Source organism: Balaenoptera physalus (genome assembly GCF_965194825.1).
Source record: "Balaenoptera physalus genome assembly, chromosome: 2".
Classification (NCBI taxonomy): Eukaryota; Metazoa; Chordata; class Mammalia; order Artiodactyla; family Balaenopteridae; genus Balaenoptera; species Balaenoptera physalus.
This window is the reverse complement of record NC_138883.1, coordinates 78,193,196-78,221,125: the sequence shown is the minus strand read 5'-3', so window position 1 is coordinate 78,221,125 and position 27,930 is coordinate 78,193,196. Positions and strand designations below refer to the sequence as shown.

The following is a 27,930-nucleotide window of genomic DNA, read 5'->3' as shown; positions in this document are numbered from 1 at the left end:
ACTTATAAGTGGAATCTAAAAAAACCCAAATTCATAGGAACAGAAAAGAGACTGGTGGTTGCCAGATGTGGGGAGATGAAGACAGAGGAAAATGGGTGAAAGGTAGTCAGAAGGTACAGACTTCCAGTTGTAAGACTGATAAGTCCTGGGGATGTAATGTACAGGTTGGTGGCTATAGTTAACAATGCTGTATTGCCCATTTGAAAGTTGCTAAGAGAGTAGATCTTCAAAGTTCTCATCACAAGAAAAAAAAACGTATAACTATGTGAGGTGATGGATGTGAAATGAATTTATTGTGGTGATCATTTCACGGTATATACATATATCAAATCATTATGTTGTACACTTGAAACTTAAATAATATTGTATGTTAATTACACCTCAGTAAAACCAGGGGAGAAAAAAAGGATTGCACTGGAGAAACAGAAAGAAATGATATGAGCCTTCAAATAGAGTTAGGAGACAATAAGTTTTGGTCTCACTATCAGAATTGTGACACTGTTCCTCGTATTAAAACAAAGATTCATGTTGAGAATATTAAGATGTATTTGTTTTTCTTTTAAATAATTTCCATCTCTTTCTTTGAATTTCTTGTATTTCTTTTAAGCAATTTTCATTCCCCATACACCACACTGCTTGGGTTGACTTATGCTCCTTTAATAGAATCAGGAAGTGTAATATTATAGCTAAAAGGAACACTGTTTCATCTGTTCGTGTTCCTCCCATCCTGTCAGCACACACTTGTTAAAGAAACTGAGGCCCACAGAAGTTAACCGGTGCCCAGAGTCCCACAGCTAGCTAGTGGTTGAGCCAGCAGTGGAAGTGAAGTGAAGGAGACCTCAACCTCTTGTTCTAGACCAGAGTGGGCCAGACCTGACCCACTGCCTATTTTTGAATGACTCCTTTAAGAATGATCTTTACATTTTTTAATGGTGGGAAAAAAATCAAAGATGAATAATATTTTTGATAGGTGAAAATTATATGAAATTCAAATTTCAGTGTCTATAGACTTTTATGGGAACACAGGCACACTTATTCATGTATGTATTCTCTACGGCTGCCTTTGTTAACAGGGTTGAGTGGTTGCAACAGAGGCTGTATGGTCCCAAAGCCTAAAATATTTCCTCTCTGGCTCTTGACAAAAATAAATAAATAACTAAATAAAAATTAATGCACAGCTAAATAAGGGGCCTTAATAGCAGCCTCAGCCCTAATGCCTGGGGCCATTCCAATTTGTGGATGCCAAATTCCCACCAATTAGTAAATGTTTTAGCTATTACCCCTACATACTAATGAAATGCTGCATATCCATAGAAAAAGACTCATTAAAGTAACTTCTTGGGTGGACCTTCAAGATGGTGGAGAAGTAAGACGTGGAGATCACCTTCCTCCCCACAAATACGTCAAAAATACATCTACATGTGGAACAACTCCTACAGAACACCTACTGAACGCTGGCCGAAGACCTCAGACTTCCCGAAAGGCAAGAAACTCCCCCACGTACCTGGGTAGGGCAAAAGAAAAAAGAAAAAGCAGAGACAAAAGAATAGGGATGGGACCTGCACCTCTGGGAGGGAGCTGTGAAAGAGGAAAGGTTTCCACACACTATGAAGCCGCTTCACTGGTAGAGATGGGGGAGGTTGGGGCGGAAGCTTAGGAGCCACAGAGGAGAGCACAGCAAGACGGGTGCAGAGGGCAAAGCGGAGAGATTCCCGCACAGATGATCAGTGCCGACCAGCACTCACCAGCCCGAGAGGCTTGTCTGCTCACCCGCCGGGGCAGGTGGGGGCTGGGAGCAGAGGCTCCGGCTTTGGAGGTCAGATCCCAGGGAGAGCACTGGAGTTCGCTGCGTGAACACAGCCTGAAGGGGCTAGTGCACCACAGCTAGCCGGGAGGGAGTCCGGGAAAAAGCCTGGAACTGCCTAAGAGGCAAGAGACCATTGTTTCGGGGTGCACGAGGAGAGGGGATTCAGAGCACTGCTTAAACGAGCTTCAGAGACAGGCGTGAGCTGTGGCTATCAGCTCGGACACCAGAAACGGGCATGAAACGCTAATGCTGCGGCTGCAGCCACCAAGAAAACTTTGTGCAAGTGCAGGTCACTATCCACACGCCCCCAGGAGCCTGTGCAACCTGCCACTGCCAGGGTCCCGTGATCCAGCGACAACTTCCCCGGGAGAACACTTGGCGCACCTCAGGCAGTTGCAAAGTTATGCTGGCCTCTGCCGCTGCAGGTTTGCCCCACATTCCAATTATAACTACCGTACCCCTCCCTCCCCAAGGGCCTGAGTGAGCCAGAGCCCCCTAATCAGCTGCTGCTTTAAACCCGTCCTGTCTGGGTGGGAACAGAAGCCTGAGGGCAACCTACACGCAGAGGTGGGGCCACATCCAAAGCTGAACACCGGGAGCTGTGCAAACAAAGAAGAGAAAGTGAAATTTCTCCGTGCAGCCTCAGGATCAGCGGATTAAATCCCCACAATCAACTTGAGGTACACTGCGTCTGTGGAATACCTGAATAGACAATGAATCAACCCAAAATTGAGGTGGTGGACTTTGGGAGCAACTGTAGACTTGGGGTTTGCTGTCTGCGGCTGACTTGTTTCTGATTTTTATGTTTATCTTAGTATAGTTTTTAGCGATTCTTATCACTGGTGGATTTGTTTATTGGTTTGATTGCTCTCTTTTAATTACTTTTTTATTTTAATAATTTTTAAATTTTTAATTATTTTATTTATTTATTTATTTACATTTATTATTTTCTTTATTTTTTTTTTCTCCCTTTTCTTCTGAGCCATGTGGCTGACAGGGTCTTGGTGCTCCGGGCTGGTGTCAGGCCTGAGCCTCTGAGGTGGGAGAGCCAAGTCCAGGACATTGGACCACCAGAGACCTCCCGGCCCCACATAATATGAATCAGCAAGAGCTCTCCCAGAGATCTCCATCTCAACACTAAGACCCAGCTCCACTCAACAACCAGCAAGCTACAGTGCTGGACACCCCATGCCAAATAACTAGCAAGACAGGAACACAACCCCACCCACTAGCAGAAAGGCTGCCTAAAATCATACAAGTTCACAGACAGCCCAAAACACACCATCGGACAGAGCCCTGCCCACCAGAAAGACAAGATCCAGCCCCACGCACCAGAACACAGGCACCAGTCCCCCCTACCAGGAAGCCTACACAACCCACTGAACCAACCTTACCCACTGAGGGCAGACACCAGAAACAACATGAACTACGAACCTGAAGCCTGCGAAAAGGAGACCCCAAACACAGTAAGTTAAGCAAAATAGGAAAACAGAGAAATATGCAGCAGATGAAGGAGCAAGGTAAAAATGCACCAGACCAAACAAATGAAGAGGAAATATGCAGTCTACCTGAAAAATAATTCAGAGTAATGATAGTAAAGATGATCCAAAAGCTTGGAAATAGAATGGAGGAAATACAAGAAATGTTTAACAAGGACACAGAAGAACTAAAGAGCAAACAAACAGTGATGAACAACACAATAAATGAAATTAAAAATTCTCTAGAAGGAATCAATAGCAGATTAACTGAGGCAGAAGTATGGATAAGTGACCTGGAAGATAAAATAGTGCAAATAGCTACCACAGAGCAGAATAAAGAAAAAAGAATGAAAACAATTGGGGACAGTCTCGAGACCTCTGGGACAACATTAAACGCACCAACATTCGAATTATAGGGGTCCCAGAAGAAGAAGAGAAAAAGAAAGGGTCTGAGAAAATATTTGAAGAGATTATAGTTGAAAATTTCCCTAACATGGGAAAGGAAATAATCAAGTCCAAGAAGGACAGAGAGTCCCATACAGGATAAATCCAAGGAGAAACACCCCAAGACACATATTAATCAAACTAGCAAAAATTAAATACAAAGAAAGAATATTAAAAGCAGCAAGGGAAAAGCAACAAATAACATACAAGGGAATCCCCTTAAGGTTAACACCTGATCTTTCAGCACAAACTCTGCAAGCCAGAACGGAGTGGCAGGACATATTTAAAGTCATGAAAGGGAAAAACCTACAACCAAGATTACTCTACCCAGCAAGGATCTCATTCAGATTCGAGGGAGAAATTAAAACCTTTACAGACAAGCAAAAGTTAGGAGAATTCAGCACCACCAAACCAGCTTTACAACAAATGCTAAAGGAACTTCTCTAGGCAGGAAACACAAGAGAAGGAAAAGACCTACAAAAACAAACCCAAAACAATTAAGAAAATGGTAACAGGAACATACATATCAATAATTACCTTAAATGTAAATGGATTAAATGCTCCAACCAAAAGACATAGACTGGCTGAATGGATACAAAAAGAAGACCCGTATATATGCTGTCTACAAGAGACCCACTTCAGACCTAGGGACACATACAGACTGAAAGTGAGGGGATGGAAAAAGGTATTCCATGAAAATGGAAATCAAAAGAAAGCTGGAGTAGCAATTCTCATATCAGACAAAATAGACTTTAAAATAAAGACTATTACAAGAGACAAAGAAGGACACTATATAATGATCAAGGGATCAATCCAAGAAGAAGATATAACAGTTATAAATATATGTGCTCCCAAAATAGGAGCACCTCAATACATAAGGCAAATGCTAAGAGCCATAAAAGGGGAAATCGACAGTTACACAATCATAGTAGGGGACTTAAACACCCCACTTTCATCAATGGACAGAGCATCCAGAATGAAAATAAATAAGGAAACACAAGCTTTAAATGACACATTAGACAAGATGGACTTAACTGATATTTATAGGACATTCCATCCAAAAACAACAGAATACACTTTCTTCTCAAGTGCTCATATGAGGAACATTCTCCAGGATAGATCATATCTTGGGTCACAAATCAAGCCTTGGTAAATTTAAGAAAATTGAAATCGTATCAAGTATCTTTTCCGACCACAACACTATGAGACTAGATATCAATTACAGGAAAAAAACTGTATAAAATACAAACACATGGAGGCTAAACAATACACTACTTAATAACCAAGAGATCACTGAAGAAATCAACGAGGAAATCAAAAAATAGCTAGAAACAAATGACAATGAAAACACGATGACTCAAAACCTATGGGATGCAGCAAAAGCAGCTCTAAGAGGGAAGTTTATAGCAATATAATCCTACCTCAAGAAACAAGAAACATCTCAAATAAACAACATAACCTTACACCTAAAGCAATTAGAGACAGAACAAAAAAAACCCCAAAGTTAGCAGAAGGAAAGAAATCATAAAGATCAGATCAGAAATAAAAGAAAAAGAAATAAAGGAAATGATAGCAAAGATCAGTAAAACTAAAAGCTGATTCTTTGAGAAGATAAACAAAATTGATAAACCATTAGCCAGACTCATCAAGAAAAAAAGGGATAAGACTCAAATTATTAGAATTAGAAATGAAAAAGAAGTAACAACTGATACTGCAGAAATACAAAAGATCATGAGAGATCACTACAAGCAACCATATGCCAAAAAAAATGGACAACCTGGAAGAAATGGACAAATTCTTAGAAAAGCACAACCTTCTGAGACTGAACCAGGAATAAATAGAAAATATAAACAGACCAATCACAAGCACTGAAATTGAAACTGTGATTAAAAATCTTGCAATAAACAAAAGCCCAGGACCAGATGGCTTCACAGGTGAATTCTATCAAACATTTACAGAAGAGCTAGCACCTATCCTTCTCAAACTCTTCCAAATTATAGCAGAGGGAGGAACACTCCCAGACTCATTCTACGAGGCCACCATCACCCTGATACCAAAAGCAGACAAAGATGTCACAAAAAAAGAGAACTACAGGTCAATATCACTGACGAACATAGATGCAAAAATCCTCAACAAAATACTAGCAAACAGAATCCAACTGCACATTAAATGTATCATACACCATAATCAAGTAGGGTTTATCCCAGGAATGCAAGAATTCTTCAATATACGTAAATTAATCAACGTGATACACCATATTAACAAACTGAAGGAGAAAAACCATATGATAATCTCAATAGATGCAGAAAAAGCTTTTGAAAAAATTCAACACCCATTTATGATAAAAACTCTCCAGAAAGTAGGCATACAGGGAACTTACCTCAATATAATAAAGGCCATATATGACAAACCCACAGCCAACATTGTTCTCTATGGTGGAAAACTGAAACCACTTCCACTAAGATCACGAACAAGACAAGGTTGCCCACTCTCACCACTATTATTCAACATACTTTTGGAAGTTTTAGCCACAGCAATCAGAGAAGAAAGAAGAAATAAAAGGAATCTAATCGGAAAAGAAGAAGTAAAACTGTCACTGTTTGCAGATGACATGATACTATACATAAAGAATCCTAAAGATGCTACCAGAAAACCATTAGAGCTAATCAATGAATTTTGTAAAGCAGCCAGATACAAAATTAATGCACAGAAATCTCTTGCATTCTTATATACTAATGATGAAAAATCTGAAAGAGAAATTAAGGAAACACTACCATTCACCATTGCAACAAAAAGAATAAAATACCTAGGAATAAACCTATCTAAGGAGTCAAAAGACCTGTATGCAGAAAACTATACGACACTGATGAAAGAAATTAAAGATGATACAAATAGATGGAGAGATATACCATGTTCTTGAATTGGAAGAATCAACATTGTGAAATTGACTATACTACCCAAAGCAATCTACAGATTCAATGCAATCCCTGTCAAACTACCAATGGCATTTTTCAGAGAACTAGAAGAAAAAATTTTACACTTTGTATGGAAACACAAAAGACCCCGAATAGCCAAAGCAACCTTGAGAAAGAAAAACGGAGCTGGAGGAATCAGGCTCCCTGACTGCAGACTATACTACAAAGCTATAGTAATCAAGACAGCATGGTACTGGCACAAAAACAGAAATATAGATCAATGGAACAGGATAGAAAGCCCAGAGATAAACCTATGCACATATGGTCACCTTCTTTTTGATAAAGGAGGAAAGAGTATACAATGGAGAAAAGACAGCCTCTTCAATAAGTGGTGCTGGGAAAACTGGACAGCTACATGTAAAAGAATGAAATTAGAGAACTCCCTAACATCATACACAAAAATCAACTCAAAATGGATTAAAGACCTAAATATAAGGCCAGACACTATAAAACTCTTAGAGGAAAGCATAGGCAGAACACTCTATGACATAAATCACAGCAAGATCCTTTTTGACCCATCTCCTAGAGAAATGGGAATAAAAACAAAGATAAACAAATGGGACCTAATGAAAATTGAAAGCTTTTGCACAGCAAAGGAAACCATAAATAAGATGAAGAGACAACCCTCAGAATGGGAGAAAATATTTACAAATGAAGCAACTGACAAAGGATTAATCTCCAAAATTTAAAAGGAGCTCATTCAGCTCAATATCAAAAAAACAGACAACACAATCCAAAAATGGGCAGAAGACCTAAACAGACATTTCTCCAAAAAAGACATACATATGGCCAACAAATACATGAAAAGATGCTCACCATCACTAATCACTAGAGAAGTGCAAATCAAAACTACAATGAGGTATCACCTCACACCAGTCAGAATGGCCATCATCAAAAAATCTACGAACAATAAATGCTGGAGAGGGTGTGGAGAAAAGGGAACCCTCTTGCACTGTTGGTGGGAATGTAAATTGATACAGCCACTATGGAGAACAGTATGAAGGTTCCTTAAAAAACTAAAAATAGAAGTACCATACGACCCAGCAATCCCACTACTGGGCATATACCCTGAGAAAACCATAATTCCAAAAGAGTGATGTACCACAATGTTCATTGCAGCTCTATTTACAATAGCCAGGACATGGAAGCAACCTAAGCGTCCAGTGACAGATGAATGGATAAAGAAGATGTGGCACATATATACAATGGAATATTACTCAGCCATGAAAAGAAATGAAATTGAGTTATTTGTGGTGAGGTGGATGGACCTAGAGTCTGTCACACAGAGTGAAGTAAGTCAGAAAGAGAAAAACAAATACTGTATGCTAACACATATATATGGAACCAAAAAAAAAAAAAAAAAGGTTCTGAGCAGGACAGGAATAAAGACGCAGACGTAGAGAATGGACTTGAGGACACGTGGAGGGGGAAGGGTAAGCTGGGACGAAGTGAGAGAGTGGCATGGACATATATACACTACCAAATGTAAAATAGATAGCTAGTGGAAAGCAGCTGCATAGCACAGGGAGATCAGCTTGGTGCTTTGTGACCACCTAGAGGGGTGGGATAGGGAGGGTGGGAAGGAGACGCAAGAGGGAAGAGATATGAGGATATATGTATATGTATAGCTGATTCACTTTGTTATACAGCAGAAACTAACACACCATTGTAAAGCAATTATACTCCAATAAAGATGTTAAAAAAAAAAAGTAACTTCTTAATGATGACCCTGCAAATCAGGTTCAAAACTGAAAACGAGCAGTCCTCTCCAACATTTAAGGCTGATCAAAGTATCATACAGCAATACACATCTCCCTGAGCTTAGCGTTCACAGCCCCCCAGAGGAAAGAAGTCCTTGCGAGCTGGTGCGGTGATCAGCAACAGGATGCAAACTTTTACTAAATCAGTAGAACCCTCCCAAGCAGACATCTTAGAATAACAATATTCAGAACACAGGAGATAAATTGTAGCTTCTGAAGAGGGGGTATGGCTTGCAGGTGAGGAGTCTTAGGGACAAAGCTATAAAACCACTGATGTAGAAAATAATCTAAAGAAACTACCCCAGTTTTTAAAAATTATAATTAATGGAAAACTAAGAAACATGTAAATATTTATATATATTTTATTGTATATTTATGTAAATTATGTATATATACATAATTATGGTTATGTATATATAAACATATTTATACATCATATATAATATATGTAATATATAAATATTATATTTGTTATACACGTATTGTATATAATATATATACTTAAATATACGTGTGTATAAACACACACACACACCATTAAAGGCTGGTTCAGGAAATAGACCTTGTTTATGTGATATGTTTCAAAAGCCTAAAAATACTTATATTTATAGACAATAAACCAAAGTTTATCCTATATATTGGAGGGGAGGGGTATAAGAAAAATTATATATGTGGTAGTGCTATTTATTTCCAAATTGTAGTACTATCCCAAAATAAAAACAACTTTAGGGAATTCCCTGGCAGTCCAGTGATTAGGACTACGCACTTCCACTACAGGGGGCACAGGTTCAATAGCTGGTCAGGGAACTAAGATCCTGCATGCCGTGCCCTTGGCCAAAAAAAAAAATTTTAACATCCAATAACAGAGAAATGATTAAATAAATTTTGAGATACGATGTAGAGGAACATTATTCATTCATTGAAAATATATCCAGGAGGAATTTGTAGCAACGTGGACAAGCAATGTAAAAGTAATAGGTAAAGAAAAAAAAAAGAAAGAAATAAGGATATAAAATCTATACTTATAAGTTAAAAAAGAAAAAGTTCCTCACTGAAAATCCATCATACACAGTGAAAACTATAAAGAAAATTTATCAAAAATTTACAGTTGTCTGTGGTTGCTGAGATTATGAGTTATTACTTTTCTTTCAATTTAACTACATATTTCAAATTTTCCAAAAGGATTGTATATGATTTCTATAATTGAAATAAAGTAAAATTAGGAAATAATTTAATTCACCGAGGAAAAGGAAAACCAGAAATACATAGTTTAATCAATGTGTTAAAAAACACATAAACCCAGCATTTTTTAAAAATACAGAAGAAAAAGAAAGTGGTCTTTCAAAATCCATTTCAGCACTGCGACAGGCCAGGCCTCCTGCTGCGGCAAACTCAACTTAATCTGGCCAGTAGATGTCGCTGTTACACTTCTTACTTTGAGCACATCTCAAGATGCACAGTTTGCTTTTTTGGGAGAGGCATGTAAACAAAAACTACAAATTTTCATTTCATCTCATGAAGGGCTGTAGATTTTACATCTTACAGCTTCATTCCAAACCTCCTTTTACAATAACTGAGATGTCAAATGCTTTTCTAAAATGACATACAATGACTATGGTTTTATGATTATGAAAAGTGCAAGGCTCTTCTGCTCTTGGTTGCCTGAGAAAATTGCTACCCATATGAACCTTACAGGCCACACTCATCAAAAACATACTTCCAGGCTTGAAAATAATGAATTGTAAGTCATTCAAAGAAATCAGGGACACAAGACTATCAACAGGCATTAAAGTTAATAGAGCAAAAAAAAAAAAGTGCCTGTTAGATTCCTAATGCTCACCCCCATCTCTGACAGGAAATGGGGATGTGAGGAAGGGTGGTGACAATCGTGACAGTCTGGTCAATCCTATCAGGCCACCTATGGTGTGGAAGTAGCTAAAACCCAGCCCACTGCTTTGTACAGATCAGTCAAGGCCTCTGTGTCAATGAATCCATGAATGAATGGGAAAGAGAAGTCTGTTTTTCTAATGGGTCATCCTCTATTCCACAGATTTCCTGCCAAATTGTTCACCTGTTATTTGAGCGGCTGCAGAGAAAGAAAGGTTTAGGAATGTGGAAGACAGGCTATTTGAATTTCACTGGAGGATCCAGATCCTATCAGTCAGCTAACACATGTTCTCGAATTTTTAGAAAAATGATATTAAGAGCAGCAAATGGGTTCTCCCACAATGAGGTTTAGGCAGCAAACGGATGTAAGCAGAGTACTGTGTAAATGCTCAGATAAACTGTAAACACAGTCACTTTCTAGTGCACAAATTTCAGCTCACCGATATATAACTGTTTTCTGCAACTGATTGATTTTTAGACGACACTCACACAAAATGTAGCTTCAAACACACTTTACATTAAATGCATATTAAGTGAGCCTCTGTCAATTGCAAAGAATCATAGCACAAACACAAAGATGTCTACTTACATGGAGATCCAAGTACAGTTTGCTTCTGTTGGGCTTCTCTCTTTCTTCATGGAGCAGAAATGGACCGACTGGTCCTGCTCTGTAGGCCAGGACCCACGCACCTCCATCCCTGCTGGGAAGGTCTTTAGCTGCTGTCTGCTCACTGAAGCAGTCCCGGGGGAAGCCCTCAGAAGGGATGCCTAGACCAAACAGAGCAGACCATTAGTGACACAGTGGTGACCAATACATCAAGCCAGCCCTATCTGGGGACTCCTACGTGGACCACTTCATACCACCCATTACTTGCCTTTCTAGTTAATATTTTTAGAGTTTGCTTTTCTCCAAAAGTGTTTCTCTTGATTACTTTTTCTGGCTCACACTAACAATGAATTCAAATATATGCCCTCATATCCAATTAAAAAAATAAGTCTACTGGCTGTACTCCATGCTCCCTCTATCTTGTTTACCAATCGGGCTCTACAGATCATTCTCTTTCAGAACAGAATCAGAGGATGAGCTGCAGGACGGAAGTCAGGAGTCCTGACTTGGACTTTACTACTGTAAAGCTGGCTGTTGGCTTTACTACTAAAAGGTCTCACCTGAGCCAAGTCACTAGTGTGTGTTCTTCCAGGGCAGGAACTGCCCCAAGTTCATCTTCATTTCTGGGGATAGAATTGCCATGCGCGATGCATGCAAGTGCATATTGGCACTTGGTCAGTGTGTTGAATGAGTGACACTGCATGAGTACACTACTTGGAACACACTACTTGGAACGCACTTTCTCATCTCCAGAATGAGGGCATCAGGCTAGTCCTTATCTGAACTATGTTAGGATGATAATAGTCAAGTATGTGCCAGGCACTGTTCTTAGCCCCGTTCTTCGGTTTTAAAAATGACTCTATAGGTAGGTATCATTAGCGTCCCCATTTTAGTTGGGGAAACTGAAGTACAAAGAAGTGAAGCGAATTGCTCAAGATCATGAGATCAGTAAATGGTAAAGCCAGGAACTGAACCCAGGCAGTTAAACATTAGAGGGCGTGCTCTTAATGACTAGATTCCACGGCCTCTGCCTGGCATTCTCGAGATGGCGGTACCTGTTCTACAATAAAAGGACTTCGTGGTCAAGTGAGTGTGAGAAAAGCTACATGTCGTATCCCCAGAGCCACGATTCATGTTAGGATATTAAAGACCTTGAGATGTCCTTTACTAAAGAAACTTAGCTCTGTATAATAGTGTTTTCCAAACTTACATGACCACAGAATCCATTTAAAGGGACACCCGTTAAACACGTCGCAAGCCACCAGTGTTCCACCTGAATATAGTTTGGAAACCACGAGATGACCTCTAAAGTCCCATAGAGCTCTCAGGTTCCTAGATCTCTTCTAATTCCTGGTAAGCAACCTTGGCAAAATATTAAGCAACCAGGCAGAAGTTAAGGGTTTAGGCTCAGGGTACTTTTGCAACAGAGATGACTGTTGGATATATGATAGGGTGTTTATTACACCTAATCCTTGTAATAGTGTCTCTTTGGCAGGGACCCAAAACCAGCCAACGACTTCCGCCACGTTGAACACCTGACTTACAAGTAACTTGAGCTGAGAGTAAGTCCGCTAACAAAAGGACTGTGGGATAACACGCTTCTCCTTTATATTAGAGTAGCATTTCAGAAGAAAGAAAAATTGAAAACAGCCGAGGTTTTGCTTTTTGTTTGCCTATTCCGTGGGTTGGTTCCTAATCACACTTTAAACTCGAAAGGTGATGCAGGTCACAGGGTCTCTACAGTTGCCCTCTGGCAGGCTGTCCACAAACCACTTGGCTGTGATCACTGAGAAAATGAAGGTCCAGGGCCTTGGGCATCGACTCTGCAGACATGGGCCTCCAGAAGGTTACAACCAGGCTCTTTCTTCACCTGAGCGAGATGTCTTAGAATGAGGGTCTTTTCAGGAACTTGGCCTCATTCTTTCCATATGCCTCTTTCTAACTACTCTCTCCAGACAGACTTTCTCCTGGGCTTTTGTTTAGGGCCTCATGTGCTACAGAGTGCCCCCACTCCTGCTCAGAAGACACAGAAAAGGACTAATGCCTAAAGAACCTCGGAGAGGAGGGAGCCTGCTAAGCTCCTCCACTATGACTTCATGGCGACCCCAAGAGGAGGGCGGTGCTGGCCATGCTTTAAGAGGTGAAGAGATTAAAGCTCGGACCCCTCTTAACTTCCATTTATAAAGCTTATCCCCCTCCTAGAATATTTCTGTTCAGATAACTTCCATTTATATAGCTCATCCCCCCTCCTAGACCATTTCTGTTTATCTTTGGCAAGAAAAGAGGAAATTAAGCCTTTTAAAATTTATGGTAAAAAAAAAAAAATTTATGGTATACTCTCACCAGGCTACCTCATCTTCAGAAATGTATTAATTACTAATCACATCCCTCCACTTTTCACTTTTATTTTGGAATAGCTGCTGGCTTTGGGTACAGTTTACACAGATTGATAAAACAACATAAAACATGCTACATACATCACAGAGAACATGCTGTATAACACCTAAGGTAAGATATCTAGATCATCACAGGCACATTGTCTGGTGAGTAGAAGTTCATCATTTAGGTATAAGAGAGTGGTGAAGTCCCACAGTTACAAGGATCTCGCGTCCTTACATAAAATACAGACGCACGTGCAAACGTACCCACACGCCTGCCGTGGCTGTCCACCGCTGCATGAACAGGTGTGGGATGCAATCCAGCTCACTTTATGCAGAGGAAAGACAACGTGAAGTTTAGGCAGAAATGACGAAAAGTAACTTCAGTTTAGAAGTTACTTCTAAAGAAGTAACTTCAGTCTTAATTTTCAAGAATCAGTTTCTAATACCTAATTTTAACCAGACAATATCCCTATGAAGCAAACATGCAAGGTAAAGCCATGATGCGTAGTAATTTGGGGAAGGATCGTTAGGACAGGAAAGACCAAGGGCAGAAATAAGTAACAAAACTGTTATTCTCAAAAGTCAGACAAAGTAGGTGAGGACACTGGACAAATTCACCATTACAAAGGACATAAACTCATAAAGTAAGTCTTTTTTAATTAATTTTTTATTGAAGTATAGTTGATTTACAATGTTGTGTTAATTTATGCTGTATAGCAAAGCGAACATGTATATATATGTACATATATATACATTCTTTTTTTATATTCTTTTGTATTATGGTTTATCATAGGATATTGTATATAGTTCTCTATGCTATACAATAGGACCTTGCTGTGTATCCATTCTATATATAAAGGAGTGGAAAGTTGGGGTTAGCAGATGTAAGCTATTACGTATAGAATGGATATACAAGGTCCTACTGTATGTATAGCACAGAGAACTATATTCAATATCCTATGATAAGCCATAATACAAAAGAATATAAAAAAGAATATATATATTCTTTTCTATTCTTACTATATATATAGTTATAGTAAGTCTTTGAATGGAGAGTTTTAATAATACCAACTCAAGTTTTTTGAACAGTCAAAAATAAAGCACATGTCTATGTCTATTAAAATAGGTAGTGGCCACACTGCTCTCTTCAACTGAATACATTTAATAAAGAGAGATAAAAATTACCTGAAGTTAGGTAAGTATATTCTGTCAGAACAGTCAAATGTCATTTAATTTTCTGATGCAAACAGATTTTGAGGTGTTAGATTTTCATTGAACATTTTATGGAAAGCTTAAAACAGTCTTATCAACTTAATCATGTCCTCCCCTTTCATGTGCACATACTATAAATCTAATTTTTCTTCAATATTTATTAGTTATTTTGTTTCTCAAAAACGTTTCAACAGCTTGATGGACCACACATACACACACAGGTTAATTCCACAGCTGACCACCTGTTAATACAACATACAGCACAGTCACAGTACAGGAAGGGCAACTTACCTCGAGACCACTTTGAAAGTCTGTGCTTTTCCCAGATGAGCTGCACTTCCTGATGCTAACCTACAACATCAGACTAGGATTTTGCTGTCAATTATCAATACAATGGAAGCAGACGGAAAGGAAAGGTGATGTGCCATTTAAAACTGGAGGCAGTCTCCATAGCTCATCTTCCCCCAATGGAATAAGTCTCCCTACCTGAGGCACATTGGTTTATCGTTCCCATGTCTTCACTTCCTTCCTACATTGTGATTATGCACCAAAGGCCTTTTCCAGTTGCCTTTGTAGCTCCTCCCACTGGCACAGATGTTGTATATTTCCCCAGGTCCATGGACATTGGGTCCATGGATGTTGGATCTGGCCCTGTGACTGGCTTTGGCCAATTGAATGTGGGCAGTGTGACAGTGTGCCAGTTCTGAGCCAAGACCTTAAGAGGTATTGTGTGTTTTTACACCCTGCCTTGTGTTCTACCATCACCACAAGACAAGCACGTCCTAGGGAGCCTGGACTTAAGACACATAGAGCAGACCCAAACCCAGTCCTGCGGCCTGGAGCCAGACACAGCTGAGCCCAGGTCAGATCAAGTGAACCTTGCCAACTCTTAGACCAATGAATGAGAACAATAAATATTTGCTATGAACCATCAAGATTTGGGTTTTATTTGTTGAAATAGCTGGCTTATACACGCCATCATCTGCCCCCACCAGAAACACTATACCTATAAAAACTTTAAACCATTTCACCTGAGAGGACTTAAAGGCTACAACAGTTTTATTTTACAATTTGTACTAAAAACAGTTATTCACTATATTAGGTTTTGAAAAAAATCAGGTGAAAATTCACAGCATACCCATTTCCTCATTCATACCACAATTCACACACAAACTACATTTCATTAAAAATAATAACCTTATTTACCAGGCACTGGTTTTAATTATCTCACACACACACACACACACACACACACACACAAACCCCAACTTCCAAAGAGAAGTTTGCAAACATACTATATAATCAGATTTGGACAAAAGTCCCTAAGGAACAAAATTACAGTGGCTTTCAGCCTTTCTCCTCTAATTTTCCCATCATACTGAGCCCTCACTTGACAGCAGTGATGGAGTGTTATGCCTCCAAAAGAAGAAGAGGGAAAAAAAAAAACCCTCAGCCTGAAACTCTCATGAGTTTTTGTTCCTATGCTGTAGCTCTCAAGGCCATCCATCATACTTGACTTAAAATAAATCCAAAGAGGTGAAGTTTTCTCAACTGTGAATATCAGAACTGATATGTAAAGGGAGACAGGTTGTCTTCCATTATGTTATTCAAACATGTACTTACAAGCAAGAGAGACAGCAATCTAGATGTGTAGCTAATGGAAAGTGACATTGTTAACTACTTGTAAAGAGGGTGTGTGCTTGTGTGTAATTATTCATGTCTATATCTAGGAAGACAGAGCTTTGGCAAAAGTAAATTCTCATGGCTGCTATCTGTCAGTTAGTGATCAACCCTCAGCAATCCCACTGCCCCCTTTTTCATTCCTTGTGATGTTTAATGATATAATGTTACTAAACCAGCTAGGTAGCTATAACTCTGAGAAAACATCTTATCTATCCATCCCAGCCTCTAACTCTCCTTGTGAGAAGTATGTAGAGAGAGAAATTATGAGCAAGGACAGACAGGTGGTAGGTGTACAGAGGTATGGAGGGCTGTGGGTAGATCCAGAAATAGGACAGACAGGGGGAGTAGGCATGTCAATTTCAGACCCTGTGAAGAAAGCATTCAATTCCATCAAACAAATGCAGTGTTATTTGGATTTCTAAAATTATGGGCAAATTCAAATAAAATACAATAGAATTTAAGAGTTAGAAGGATCTTATGTATCTCCCCACCTACTGCTCATTTTATAGTTGAGGGAACAGAAATCCAGGAAGATTGCGATAGTTCCAACATACCCAGCTAGTGGCAAAGGCAGAACTAAAATCCAGGTTCCAGGGAAATCTTTCATACTATTTAGAGAAGGACATTACTGCCAATTCCCAGATTGGAATATTGAGGTCTGAGGAAGTAGGAGATGTGAACCATTTGACAGGTGGGATCGATTCCTAACTGTGACCTTTACTAATTGTTTGACCTTAGTGGAATTACTAAACTTCCCTGAATCATTTCCTCATTAATAAAATGAACATAATAAGAATATGCCTGATATTTAGCTGTGCTCAAAACTGTTTTCCTCCAGAAAACTTTTCCTGGACTGGGTGTGATGAATTGATGGGGTATGTAAAAAAAAGAGAAAGCTGTTTACAGTGAGGGCATATTACACACCACATACTCGTATTAAGGACTATTTTCTTGTCAAAGAAGATACAGAGAAGAAAAATTAAGCTCATAAGAATTCACAGCAGCACTCCAGTGCAGCAGATACCAAATCTGTTCAAGTCCTAAAAATAGAATTCACATCATCAAATGCAATAGCTCCCAGTAAGTGGCTGATCATCTCCAAAAAGTGCAGCTCCTCAGGGAACTTCATAGACACCCTATGACATATCTTCCCCAAACGTCAAACACAGGAGTCTAGAGCATGAATGAAACTATTTATAGGCATAGCTGTAAATGAAATCGCTTTTTAAAGAGGTACATCAATATCTATTTTTATGCTTATTACATTAACCTCTTTCCATGATCTTTTCCTGTAAAGAATACAAATGTTAGATGAGAGGCAAATAGTACTCAAGCCAGGAAACCGAACTATGGCTATAGTTATACTGGATATTTTAACACCTGAAAACAGGGGCATGTACTTAAAGTAGCACAAATGCTGCTGAGTCACTCTGCCTTAGAAAGGATACAAGGTAGGAGCAGGTGCACCTAAGTAAGGTTTGGTGCAGAAAAGATCAAGAAAGGATCAGATCTGGAAGGTTGTAATGTTCACTGAGACATTAAGAACCTCTGTCCATTCACAGATAGTAAATGCTGAAGAAAGTGATATTGGTACTTCAAATGCCTAGGTTATCAACACATTTTGGTATGTTTGGTCATGAGGAATATACTTGCTTATTAACAAAAAATATTGAAGAACAAGAATGAAAACATTTCTTACAGTATTCATTATAAATAAATTTGAATAGCCTTTTTTTCTTTTTATGTCACATTGTTCCAGTTATTATGGGGATAGTTGCACCAGTGGGGAACCCAACTCTTGAAGAGATATGACATAATTACCAATTATATTAATAGCTAAGGCAGTACAAAATACTAAGCCTTGAATAATAAAATATATAATAAACAATTTTTTAAAAATCTCTTTCCAAAAAGAAATGATCTTAAGAAATTCACCAAAAAATGGATATACATAACAAGACTGATACAAAGAGAAAAAGAAGGCACATATGCCAATGTTAAGGGTAAACATTTAAGAGATTAAGAACAAATATGGCTTTGAGTGTCCTTATAAAGCAAGAATGAAACAGCATTTAGTTATTTCACCCCTATTATCAGAAGGAAGAAACACTGATCCTACGGGCTGACAAAGGTTTTTCTAATATTAAATTCTGAGAGAAACTGCTATATTACAGAGTTAGTTCCTACCTGAGTCTTAGCCCCATCCCAGGTGTCTGACCAACAATTGACTTCACAGAGCCAATGGGGCTGGTCTAGTTGTCTATCAGTGACCTTTGGCCTTCTAACCAGAAAGGTTTGGAGATTATCTTGACCATTAAGTGATTTGGAACTGAAGTGATGAGTTCTTCAGCAGAGCAGCTAAGTAGTGGCATCCTAGAAACAGCAAGTTTTTTAAATGAACCATTCTGCCAAGGTGTCTTAGGCAACAGAGTTTTTCTAGCTCCCTTCTTCCCCCAGGCATTAGTAATGAAGAGGAGCCTGGCACTTTATCCTAACAACTTTCTATCTCCCTTCTTCCCCCAGGCATTAGTACTGAAGAGGAGCCTGGCACTTTATCCTAACAACCTTAGCTGAGGCCTGATTATCACTTTCTCTCTCCACAAATTCATTTTCTTAAGCGTAAGTAACATCCTACAAATAGGACATTTACTATGCATCACACACTTTATATATGTTACACATTACTGAGAATCTTCACAATAATCCTGCAAGTTAGGTGTAAAGTATTAAAGATGAGAAAACTAATGAAATAGAGACATTAACTTTGCCCAGGGTCAAACTGTAAGTAGGAGAATTAGGTTCTGAACCCAGAGCCTGGAATTAACCTCCTGCCATAAACAACTGAAAACTAAACAAAATATAGGAAATAACTATTTTTAGATATTTGATAGCAAACAACGCAGTATTATAATCCTGGAAAGAAGTACAAAAAATGAAGTGAGCCTCATAAATTGCCTTGGTTTCCAGCTAAGAGGTGATTTCTGGACTGAAAATAATTAATAGGGCCCCAGTGGCCTATGGGGCATTGTCAAGCAGTCTAATATATGTAAAATTAGAAGCAGGGGTCTAAGAGAGACAGACAAATATTTAAAGAAAAACTGGCTGAAAATTTTCCAAATTTGATAAAAATTATAAGCCCCTAGATCAAAGAAGCTCTATGAATCTAAAGGGAGATAAACACAAAAGAAAACCATAAGTCAAACTGCTAAAAACCAGTGATGAAAAATATTGTAAAAAAGAAAAAAATTATGTTTAGAAAACCAAAGAAAAGAATACTTACAGACTTCTTGTCAAAACATGCAAGCATTAAGAAAATGAAATGACAATTTTAAAGTGAAGAAAGGTAAAAAGTGCTGAATGATAAGAGATTTTTAAAAAGTCAACCTAGAATTTTATATCCAGTGAAAATATCTTCCAAGATGAAAGAAAAATAAAGTCTTTTTCAAACAATTAAAAGCTAGACAATTTATCTCCAGCTGACTTAGACCACAGGAAGTGTTAATAAATATTTTCAGGCAAAGGGAAAAAAAATCAGAAGAAAATTTGGAAAACACCAAAAATGATAAACATGTGAGTAAATACACAAGACGTTTTTCTCATTATTGAAGTTATTTAAAGATATAATTAACTGAAGCAAAATAATATATTCTGGGGTTTATAACATATGTAGATATAAAATGTTGAAATAGCACAATATCCAAGAGAGAGAAATGGAAATATTCTGTTTTAAGAGTCATACATTTATATGAAGTGGTATAATAATATTTAAAATAGATTGTGATAAATTAAAGTTACATATTATGAACTCTACAGTAACCAGTTTTTTAAGATGGTATCTCCAACAGTGGACATGGACACAAAGTGGAATCCTAGAAGTACTTGATCCAAAAGAAGACAGAAAGTTATGTAAAAGGGAGCCAAAAAAATGGAAGGTAGACTAAAACTCAACCACACTGATAGTTACATTAAATATAAATCACTTAAACTCTCCAATTTAATGCCATAATTTATCAAACTGGATAAAAAAAGCAAGACTCAACTATATGCTATCTATAAGAAACTCATTTTAAATGTAAAATTATAAATAGGTTAACAATAGAAGGATGGGGGCTTCCCTGGTGGCGCAGTGGTTGAGAGTCTGCCTGCCAAATCAGGGGACACGGGTTCGAGCCCTGGTCTGGGAGGATCCCACATGCCGCGGAGCGACTAGGCCCGTGAGCCACAATTGCTGAGCCTGCGCATCTGGAGCCTGTGCTCCGCAACACGAGAGGCCATGACAGTGAGAGGCACGCGCACCGCGATGAAGAGTGGCCCCCGCTTGCCGCAACTGGAGAAAGCCCTCGCACAGAGACGAAGATCCAACACAGCCATAAATAAATAAATAAACAAACAAACTAGCATATATTTGTAAAAAAAAAAAAAAAAACAATAGAAGGATGGGAAAAGCTATATCATGCAAACATTAATCACAGAAAGCTTGAGTAGTTATATTAGTATCAGACAAAAATAAACTTCAAAGTAAGATATATTACCAGGGATAAAGAGAGAAATTTTATAATGATAAAGGAGACAGTTCATTTAAAAAAGATATTAACAGTCCTAAATTTCTTTGTACCTAGCCACAGAACTTCAAAATACATAAAGCAAAACTATCAGAACTGAACTGAGAAATATATATATATTCACAATTAAATTTGGAGATTTCAACACTCCTCTCTTAGTAATTAACAGGACAGGTTGACAGGAAATTGACAGGAATATAGAAGAATTAAACAACATTGCCACTGATTTTATTTAACTGATATTTATAAGATACTCCATCTTATAACTACAGTATACATTTTCTTTTCAAGTGCATATGGAATTTACCAAAACAGTCCACATACTGGGCCATAAAATAAGGCAATACATTTAAAAGAATCAAAAAATATATTCACTGACCACAGTGGAATTAAATTAGATACTAATAAGAGAAAGCTATCTGGAAAATCCCAAATATTTGGAAATTAGACACCATACTTCAAAATAACTTCATAGGTCAAAGAAGAATCACAAGGGAAATTATAAAATATTGGGGATGCAGCCAAAGCAGTGATCAGAAGGCAATTTATAGCCTTACTTACCAACAAGTGACTGCCCCTCTCCCACTTTGGTCAACATCTTAACATTTATTCTCTGGACTGGGGGATATCAGGCAGAATTGATGTATGGTTAACTCATAGAAAACAGAGAACTCTGTAACCATCTGCTTCTTAAATGCTAAATGCTAAGGTTTTAGCTTTTTTCACCCCACTAGGCTTCAAGAAAACTGTTAGTTTCTAGGGCTAGGCAGGTACTAGAATATTATTCTAGGAGAAACATGACTAGCTTAAGAGAAAGAACATGGAGATAGTAATATTGGAGTTTCCTTAATAAACAGCTATCCCATATCATCCTAGAGTGAAGCTCAAATCCAGTATCCTTTCATGGGCACTCAGAGCTTCCAAAAAGCTTTTTGATCTCCAGACCTTAAGCATGTACAACCAATGACTATGAGACAGCTGACGAGAACATCTCACATAAAAAGCAAGAAAGTGGACAGCAAAAGGAGAAAGAGGTTGTGTCACTTCAGACCTGCTGGATCAAGATTTTTAAAGGTGGCTTCTTTTTTAGCAACCATACCTTTGGCACCTGGCCCTGTTCCATACCTCCAGTTCTTGCCAGCTTCCTGTAATACTGTCTCTGCCCTTTTCCCCTTCAGGCCTAGGGCTGGTAATGACTTTTTGCTGCTGCTAGTTTCTGGGAACCTCACAGACTCACACTGGTTTTCTTAATTGGTCTGGAAATAATCTCTTCATTAAGTTATTTTCAGTTTAAACCCTTTTGAATATACCATCTATTTTCTGCCAGGACTCTGATAGAGTAACTGGAATCAGGAATGGGGTTTATTTCATACCTTTTAGCATGCTTTTGTATTATTAAGGCATTTGGGGTACTTGCTATCTGATGCTTCCCTTATACCCAGTGAGCATAATAGCAGCAATGTAATAGGCCAGTATAATATTTTAAGAGCTATCAAAATGATCAAACTCCTTTCGATTTTATGACAGAGAAAAGGTAAATTGTCATACCTTAAAGTAAGCCAGTGACAAGTATACTGCTGTCCCTTCCAGATGAAGATGAATCGATTGGTATGAAAATAAAAGCATTTTCTGTATCAATAAATGCATATCAGCTCTCAGGGGCTGTGCTGATATACTCAGTAAGTATACCATATCTGAAAGAGCGCTTGCAATTTGCATCCCCATGTAATTAAGCTTAGAATAATGCAGACATTCTCTGAAAGCCATCTGTTTTCTCACCAGCCAAAAGAGAATTTAATTGGGAGTATGGTATGACTCACCATCCCTGCATCTTTCAAATCTTTGATGGTGTCACAAATCTCTGCAATTACCCCAAAGATACAGTATATGCTTTCAACTAGAAGGAAAAATTTGGTGCTCATTCTCCCAGAATACACAGGTCTGGGGACCAAAAGTAGAAGTGAGAGAGGCCCCCTCACACTATTACACCTAATTAATCACTTGCATAATTTTTACTTCCTATCCTTGCAACCTTGGGCTTGGTGGGTTCAGAGATCTTAGTGTCCAGAGGAGGGAGGCTTCCACTAGGGAACTTAGTCATGGTTCGTGAGACAGGAAGCTGAGAGTGCTTCCTGACCATTTTAAGTTCTCACACATTAGAGATGGATTTATTTGACTTCAGTGCCTCACCAAATGAATGTCTTCAGTGGAATATTTTGAACTGGACCTAGAGTATTAAACTTCCGTGATCAAAGAAACAGTAATAAATGTTAAAGCTGCACATTTTGAAAAATAATCTAGAATGAATGTCCTCATATAAATATTAAAACAATACAAGGAAACTACTGTGAAATAAATACTCTCAAAGATTCCTGGTGAGACAGTAAGTTGGTATACATCCTTGAAAAGCTATTTGGCAATATATATCTGAAACAGGGGTTGACAACTCTGGCCCAGCAGCCAGATACAGCACACAGCCTGTTTTTGTACAGTCTGTGAGCTAAGAACGGTTTTTGCATTTTTTTCATTTTTGAAGGAGGGGAAAAAGGAGAAAGAGGCGGGTGGGGGGGCGGGAACGGGAGGGCAATAGGGAAGGGCAGGCAGAGGGGGAGGAGGAAGAAGCCACAGAGACCCTATGGCCTACAAAGTCAAAAATATTCTCTTTGGCTCTTCACAGAAAAAGTTTGCTGACACCTGTTCTAAAATGTTAAACATGTTCTTACCCTTTAACCAATAAAAATTGACTTGTGTGACTCTTTCCTAGAAGAATAATCATTTTGTTATTCAAGATCTATTATAAAGATATATTACAAGATGCCCATCAAAGTATAATTTATAGTTTAAAAAGTGGGAAACTAAATACCATAAACACTATATACACCCTTGCTGTTAGAGTTATTACTCTTTATTCGGTGCTGAATTAGATCCTGTGGAAGGCAAAAAGAAACTTCATTTCTCCAAAGGGTTCACTTTCAAGTTCAAATGAACAGTTCAATAATATGTTCTCATATTCTATTTGATTCATTTTGAAATATTTCAGTTGTTTCTCATTCTCCCTTCAGCAAGTATATCTCCAAAGGAAAAAAAAAAATTAAAAAAAAAAAAGAAAAAAGCAAACAAAACCTAAGCCACCAAAAAGAATTTCATGTTTTCCTGCTGTAAAGTATTAGAGGACGCAGGGTCTTTTCAGAATGTTTTGTTCAGCTAAGTTATCATGGTTTCTTCTCCTTTATACTTTGAATCCATTTAGTCAAACATAAAATTAACCCTAATCATCTTCAATTTAGTAACTTGTTTTTACATTTTATCACTATCTGAAAATTGCCTTTTTTTCTCCCCCATGAGGGGACTGCTATAATCTCAAATGTGATTTTACTATGTCTTGGGGCTACTGTCTGCCAGAAAACACAGCTCCAATTTAAAATGCATGTCAGTAGAAACATCAACTTACTAGAAGGAAATTAACTTCATAGGCAAATCTTTCAGGAAAGCAATTGATCCATAAAGTGAGCTAAATCTATACTAAGAATAGAATTGAGTTCATCAGATATTTTTCAGCCCAGAAGAACTTATCAATACACTCAAGTTCATGATAAATATTCCCTGGAATGATTCCACCAAACAAATAATAGAATAGGAACCTCTGAGTCTAGCATTGCTGAGAAATTATAAATAAGCACAAGACCGTCAATAATGGCTTCACAAGAACAAAGAGGATTAGACTGACTTGTATTGTGCTGACAAGTATTTCAGGTGTAAGGTTTTTACTGTGGGCCTACATATGATTTACATACATAGATGTGGACTTTCTTGACAAATGTTCACAATTTATCATTTAAAATATTAGCCTGAGGCACTGCAGTGACTCGTTGCTAATGAAGGGATGCACCAAATAATTTATTTTCTCTTCCTTTATTTGAAATGACAGTCATGTCTATCAATGACAGCAAAGCAGACAATTCCTAAGGAGAGCCACAACCACGCTGGTATGAGGTTAGAGGAAATGATATATTAGAGAATGCAGCACAATTAGAACATGAGATGTACCCAAGATGGTTCTACTGAGAATGAGAGGAAACGAAAACACAATTACTCGGGAAGCTGGTAATATGCAGCAGCATATTACCATTACCATTACCACTCCTGCAGCAGTGTTTTCCAGCTAACTGTATTCTAAAATAGTTCTATAATTTGCCATGGAATCAAGGACAGTGTGAATTAACTGAAAGGAGAAAACAGTAAAGGAAAAGTTGGATAATTTGATGTAGATTAATAAAGGTGTTACTTTGCTGAAGGGATTTGAGGCTCTTTTCTTTGCAGAAATTAAAAAAATAATTTCTATTTTTAAACCAATGTTATTTTGAATCTTAATATTTGCTCCACTAAAAGAGAAAACAACAAGAGTGTTGAAATCTCACTGTGATGGCTTCCGTGTTAAGCAGAGTTAGACTGACCCTCTGCGAGGATTCGCAGAGACAGTGGAAGTGCCCTGGGAGCCATCACTTTGTAAGCTGGGGAGCTCTCCAAAACATGAAGTCCACGTTCTAGTCTGGTGATCAGTAAATGATGCTATCTGTCTCACTGCCTGTACAGGGGACTAGAAACTGAGGGGTAAATAGTAAATGAGTCTAGGACCAGTGGTCTGGGTCCTTGGGATGTTTCATTGCCAAATGCACTGGGCAGGGGTCGGGGGCAGGAGTCATCTCTCAGAATTAGAAACAGATTTCCTCTGGGCTAGTTTGAGCTCCTCCCACCAGGAAAAGAAAAGGCAAAAAAAAGGTGGGGGGGGCAGGGGTTTTGATTAATAGCTAGCATGATTTATCCTATCAGAGGGAAACAGGATTGTTGGGGATTCTGTGGGTATGAGAGGAATCTGGAGGACAGGTTAGCAGGAGACTCTCATAATGTTATCTAGGCTGGATTGGTGAAGGTTGAGACCCCTCAGAAATAAAGGTTCAGACCCCAGAGGAATTCAGACCCACTGAAATGCTGGCTAAAGGCAAGAACAACTTGAAATGGGTAATGAATGGGGAAAGACTCAGTGTAGTTTATAACCTTGTGATTAGGTAAACAGGGAATCTTGACTAAATCTGTATTTTCTTACATACTCTTGGGATATCTAGAGATTGATGAATTCTTCCTATTTATTCTTTCAATTAATACTATTAACTTTTTCTTTTTCTGCCCCCTCGTTTGGGGGGGGGTCTCACTAATATATAGAGTATATTAATTGCAATAAAAATATTCATTTGATTTATAAGTTGCAAAATATTTAAATGGATCATGACGGGACAAGAGGAGAAATGAACACTATTCAGTGACTGTGAACTCAAAGAACAGGGTCCCCATGATATCACTTCTGGATCCAGTAACTGTACAAGTGTGTTATCTCCTGTAAAGGAAGAAGTGTTGTGCTTATACATGGTAAAATTAGAGCAAAGTTATTGAGGACCTGCTTGGATGTACAGATATGTAGGATAAAGGAGTAAAATCTCTAGTAGCATCTCTAGAATGTTGGCCTGTCCCTTCACTGTTCTCGCTTTTCTGGGAACTACTCTGAGAACCTAAGGCAGCAGGGAGGGTTGGGGGGAGCTCTGAGCAGCAAATGTGATCTGGACTTTTCAAGAGGGATTGGTCGGGCTTCCTTGGCGGCGCAGTGGTAAAGAATCCGCCTGCCAATGCAGGGGACACGGGTTCGAGCCCTGGTCTGGGAAGATCCCACATGCCGCAGAGCAACTAAGCCCGTGTGCCACAGCTACAAAGCCTGCACTCTAGAGCCCGCGAACCACAACTACTGAGCCCGTGCACCTACAGCCCATGCTCCGCAACAAGAGAAGCCACCGCGATGAGAAGCCCGGACTGCAATGAAGAGTAGCCCCCGCTCGCCGCAACTAGAGAAAAGCCTGCGCGCAGCAACGAAGACCCAATGCAGCCAAAAATAAATAAACTTAAAATAATTAATTAAAAGTGTATCATTAAAAAAGGGACTGGTCATAAAATAGCTATCTGACCCAAGCTAATGCTAATGTATTTTTTTTGCATAAATAAATAAATAAAACAGGAAAAAGAGACTGAGAGTGAATTGTATCCAGGTCATGTAAATGATAGAAAAGGTAAATGAAATCTTGCTTATGAGCAGAGATTTATGGTTGCCACCCAGCCCAACACTCAATTAATCAATTTTTCCTTAACTTCATAAAAATACCATAGTATTTTACAAATAAATTCCTGTTTTGATTAAGCTAACCAGAGTCAGTTAGTTGAAATCAGTACTTCACAATGGCTAGACAATAAAAATACCAAAAATTTCACTTGGTATTGCCTCTGTGGCTGAAAAAAAAAAAAAAAGTGGGGGTCAGCTTTCTTTAACAAGTATTTGATTTTAGGAAAATGTATAAATCTCATCATTTGACTATATTAGCCTTCAAAGGAATCTTGAATCCTACGGATGCATCCCCAAATCCTCTATCTTACTGAATCCAGTGATCAATTCTCAGTCCTCATCTCATGCAACTTCTCAGTAGCATCAGGCAGAGAAGAGCACACATTTTTTTCAGTTTGAAATTCCTTTCTAGAAATCCCATCCTTAGCACTCTTCCAATTTTCGTCCTAGTTCACTACTCACTCTTGCTGGCTCCTCGTCCTGCCTACTTCTACATCAGGGTTCTTAACCTTAGTACTATCGACATTTGAGGTCAGATCATTCTACACTACGTGATGATGATCTGTGCATTGTAGGATATTTAGTAGCACCTCTGGCCTCTAACCACTAGTTACCAGTAGCGCCCCGCCCTCCTCCCCCCATCAATTGTAACAACTAAGAATGTCTCCAGACATTGCTAGATGTTACCCAGTTGAAAGCCACAGCTCTCAATGTTTCAACACCCCAAAGATCTGTACTGCACCCTCTTCTCCATCTTCACCCACTCCCTTGGTCATCTCATTCAGCCCCCAAATTTTAAATACCACCTAAATTCTAATGGCTCCCAAACTAATGTATCCAGCCAGACCTCTCCCTCTCCTGTCTCACACCAGCACTGACGATTCACTACATGACTAATACGGATCCCAAACTCGTGATTCTCCTCCAAACCTTGCTCCTTCCTCAGTCTTTCCCACTTCACCAAATGGCAT

General features: G+C 38.6%; 1 protein-coding gene across 5 annotated transcripts in view; it reads right to left on the bottom strand.

Moving 5' to 3' along the window:
• Positions 1 to 27,930, bottom strand: part of FMN1 (formin 1) — a 467,455-nt gene that overhangs the window by 340,661 nt on the left and 98,864 nt on the right. For all 5 annotated transcript variants that reach the window (XM_082452361.1, XM_082452358.1, XM_082452359.1 and 2 more), the window contains one exon: positions 10,941 to 11,119. In XM_082452361.1, the coding sequence (XP_082308487.1) occupies positions 10,941 to 11,119 (179 nt within the window). The remainder of the gene's footprint in view (positions 1 to 10,940; positions 11,120 to 27,930) is intronic.